General features: G+C 56.6%; 1 protein-coding gene across 1 annotated transcript; it reads left to right on the top strand.

Moving 5' to 3' along the window:
- The first annotated feature begins 2,339 nt into the window (after nt 1-2,339).
- Nucleotides 2,340-3,533, top strand: POU3F4 (POU class 3 homeobox 4). Its single transcript, XM_042480089.1, has one exon. It carries the CDS (start codon nt 2,340-2,342, stop codon nt 3,531-3,533), a length of 1,194 nt encoding a protein of 397 aa, XP_042336023.1.
- The last annotated feature ends 580 nt before the right edge of the window (nt 3,534-4,113 follow it).

The raw sequence follows: 4,113 nt of genomic DNA, 5'->3' as shown, positions 1-4,113 counted from the left end.
TTGGGGCAGTTGAAGCGGTCTCGCAACTGGATGGTTCCTGTAGTGTGCTCTGGACCTGGGCCCCTTTGCCTCCAAGATCCCTTTGCATAGCCTCCAAATCCAGCCAGAGTCCTGCTTCCCAAACCAGATACCACTTTGGGAAAACCGAGGAGGACTCCTCATAGTTACTTCCATCCCCCTCAACAAGATCCCAATTACTTTCAGATTGCTTTCCAGTCCTGAAGATGGGGAGAGCCCTACCAACTTTGCAAAGCAGGCAGGTATTTAACCCCTCTTTGCCTCTTTCTCCCCCATCCACTCCTGTTTTGATGAAGCTTATACCTGGAATTAATCACTACAAATTTAAACCATGCCCTCTCTTCCCCCTTTCCCCCTTTCTCTTCTTCCTCCCTCTTTCCTCTCCTAATGAGATCTGAAAGATGAAGGGCGTGTGGTGTGTCTGTGGATGTAAAAGACTACAAAGGAAGACTGGAAAGAGGAAGAGCAGAACTGGAGTAGAGCAACAAACTGTAGGCCCTCAGAAGTGGGTCGAAGAGAGGCAATGGTTCCCTGGCACACTACACACAGGATCACATCATCCCTATAACAGCATCCATAATCTATTGTAACAAAGAATCCAAAGGTATAGCTGTGTTAATCTGCAGAATCAGTCTAGACTTTGGTCTACTTCCTCAGATGCATTGCATCTGCCTAGAAGTCTATGAAAGCTCATGCTGCCAACTTCTTTCTTTCACTTAGCTTTAAAGGTGCTACAAGATCTCTCTACACATCCCATTGTAACGTAAGTCCATAGGCATCTGAGGAGGTAGTCTTTAGTTTAGGAAAGGTCATGTTGCCAACTTCTTCCTTTCAATGAATCTCAAAGGTGCTGTAAGGTCTCTCTACATCTCTACAGACCGTCAGGGCTATATCTTTGGATTATGACATGATAACACATTATAACTGGCATTCTTGGCCAGTCCGTGACACCTTCTTTTGGGATCCCACACGACATCCCAATACTCATTCCTAGGGTTATCTTCTCACCTTGGCTTTAGGCAACATCCTTCCTCCTGTCTTTGTCCCCCAGCCATCATCCTTAAAACTGAACTGGTCACCTCATATCCACAGCTGCAAAGTTGTGCATTCCTATGGACATCCTTACACAGGTCTGTCCCTAGGCTTTCCACTCCATCAGAAGTATTTGAGGCATTGGCATCACTAGGTTGGCATCACACTGTGCTGCTAGGGTTGGCATGACTCCTGGCTCACCTCCCCCATTGACGTCTTTCCATACAGCACCATACAGAAGCCTAAATAAAAATCAAGCCAGCATGGACTATGGCTCTGGAGGCCAGGGCCTGGATCCCTACTTGGCCATGGAAGCCCCACTCTCTCAGCCTCAGAGGAAGGCAAAGGCAAGCCCTCTCTGAAGAGACTTGCCAATAAAACCCTATGATAAGTTTCACCTTCGGGGCACCATGAGTCCGAAACAGCTTCCCATCTCTTCAGCATTTCAAAGGGGTGCAGGCAAACCCCCCAGCAGTGTCTGCCCAAAGGCAAAGGGGAGCAGTGGTACCACCCTCCTTAAGGTGCCACCTGGTGCCATCTGAACCTCCAGCACCCTCCTTATGGCACCCCTCATGCTGCAAGATCCCTTGGGGCTTGGATTTCCCAGACTGATGGGGCTGCTGTGGCTTTGAATGGTATGTGTCTGTCTCTCCCTCTTTCTCTGTGTGTGTGTTTGCCTATGTCTCTCTCTCTCTCTCTCTCTCTCTCTCTGTATCTCTAGCTCTCTGTATGTGTTTGTGTGTGTGTATCTCTCTGTATGTGTGTAGTTGTCTATTCCTCTCTCTCTCTCTCTGTATGTGTGTCCATGTTTCTTTCGGTCTCTGTGTGCATGTGTGCGTCTCTCTCTGTATTTCTCTCTCTGTGTATATGTGTGTGTATGTCTGTGTGTGTATCTGTGTGTGTGTGTGTGTGTGTCCCTCCCCCCCTTCAGGAGCAGACAGGGTTAACCCCCTTCCCCTTCTCCTTCCCCTTCTCCTCCTCCTTCCCAGCCTGCCTCCAATGGGGCCAAGCGCTGCCTTCCCTTCCTGCCTCCGTCTCCCTCGTTTTAACCCTTCCCTGCCCCCTCCCCTCCCCCCTTTTGATGGGCGACCCTCCCCTCGGCGCTGATTGGCCGCCCTCCCGGCAGGAGGCGTGGGGATTGGCTTGGGCGGGTGCCGCTCCGGGGGCGGAGGGAGGGAGGGCCGGCGCGAAGAAGATGTCAAAGGCTGGCCGGGGCTGCTGCGGCGGAGGAGAGCGGCGGCGTCGGCCTCGGCTTCGGCGGCGTCGGAGGAGGAGGAGGAGGAGGAGGGATGGCGACGGCGGCCTCCAACCCTTACAGCGGCCTGCTGGCCTCGGGGGGCTCGGCCCTGGTCCACGCCGAAGCCGCCATGCAGCCGGGGGGCCCCTTCCGAGGCCAGAAGCTGCTCCAGGCGGGCGACTACCTGCAAGGGGTGCCCAGCAGCAACGGGCATCCTCTGGGGCACCACTGGGTCACCAGCCTGAGCGACGCGGGGCCTTGGGCCTCCACTTTGGCCGGGAGCCCCTTGGAGCCTCCGGACGTCAAGCCCGGCCGGGAGGACCTGCAGCTGGGCTCCCTTTTGCACCACAGAGCCCACGTCGGGGGGCACCCCTCCCCGCACCACCACGCCAGCCATGCCAACCCCTGGGGAGGCAGCCCGGTGCCCAGCAACGGAGGGGGGCAAGCCGTCTATGCCCAGGCCGGCTTCACCATGCTGGAGCACGGAGGAGGCATGACGCCGCCGCCTCCCTCCTCGGGCGGCCCCAGCTCGGGGTCGACGGGGCTGCACCAGGTGCTGCGGGAGCACAGCCCCGACGTGGAGCCCCTGCTGGGCCACCACTGCCAACAGCAGCAGCAGCAGCAGCAGCAGCAGGACCCTTCGGACGAGGAGACGCCGACGTCGGATGAGCTGGAGCAGTTCGCCAAGCAGTTCAAGCAGCGGCGGATCAAGCTGGGCTTCACCCAGGCCGACGTGGGGCTGGCGCTGGGCACCTTGTACGGCAACGTCTTCTCGCAGACCACCATCTGCCGCTTCGAGGCCCTGCAGCTGAGCTTCAAGAACATGTGCAAACTCAAGCCCTTGCTCAACAAGTGGCTGGAGGAGGCCGACTCCTCGACGGGGAGCCCGACGGGGCTGGACAAGATCGCCGCCCAGGGACGCAAGCGCAAGAAGCGCACCTCCATCGAGGTCTCGGTCAAAGGCGTCCTGGAGACCCACTTCCTCAAGTGCCCCAAGCCCCAGGCCCAGGAGATCGCCTCCCTGGCCGACTCGCTCCAGCTGGAGAAGGAGGTGGTCCGCGTCTGGTTCTGCAACCGCCGCCAGAAGGAGAAGCGGATGACGCCCCCCGGAGAAGGAGGGCCCCCCCGCCCCCCAGGAGCCCTCGGCAGGGGCCCACCAGGATACCCTCCCACCCGCTCAAGGCCACGGACCGCGACGGACACGACCTTTGACCCCGGAGCCAGGGACCCCCCAAATGGGGACTAGGAGGGGCATGCCTTTGTGGGCTTCCTTTACTTTCTTCCTGCCTCCCTGCCTTTCCTTTCCTCTTTCTTTCTCTTTATTACTTGCCTTCCTTTTCTTTTCCTACATCCCTCCTTTCTCTTTCCTTCCCTTTCTTCCTTCCCTCCCACTCTTTCCTTCCTTCCTTCCTACCTTCCTTCCTTCCCTCTCTCCTTTCCTTTCTTACATCCCTCTCTTCCCTTCCTTCCTTCCTTCCTTCCCCCATCTCTCCTTCCTTCCTTCCTTTGTTCCCTCCCACTCTTCCTTCCTCCCTTCCTTTCCCTCCCTCCCTCTCTTTCCTTCCTTTCTTCTTTGCTTCCTCCATTTCCTCCCTCCCTCCCTCTCCTCCCTTCCATCCTTTCCTTCTTCTTTTCTTCTTCTTTTCTTTCTTCCTTTTTTCTCTTTCCTGTCTGTCTGTCTGTCTCTCTTTCTTTCCTTCCCTCCCCTTGGATCGGGTCCCTTCCTTCTTGGTGCTTCTTCTTCTTCTTCTTCCTTGGCATCCATCTTTGGCGCGGGAGGAAACCGCTTGAAGCAGCCCTGGTTCAGGGCTCTGGAGTTCGGGGGG

This window comes from Sceloporus undulatus, chromosome 7, assembly GCF_019175285.1.
Source record: "Sceloporus undulatus isolate JIND9_A2432 ecotype Alabama chromosome 7, SceUnd_v1.1, whole genome shotgun sequence".
NCBI lineage: Eukaryota > Metazoa > Chordata > Lepidosauria > Squamata > Phrynosomatidae > Sceloporus > Sceloporus undulatus.
This window is presented reverse-complemented; position numbering and strand designations above follow the sequence as displayed.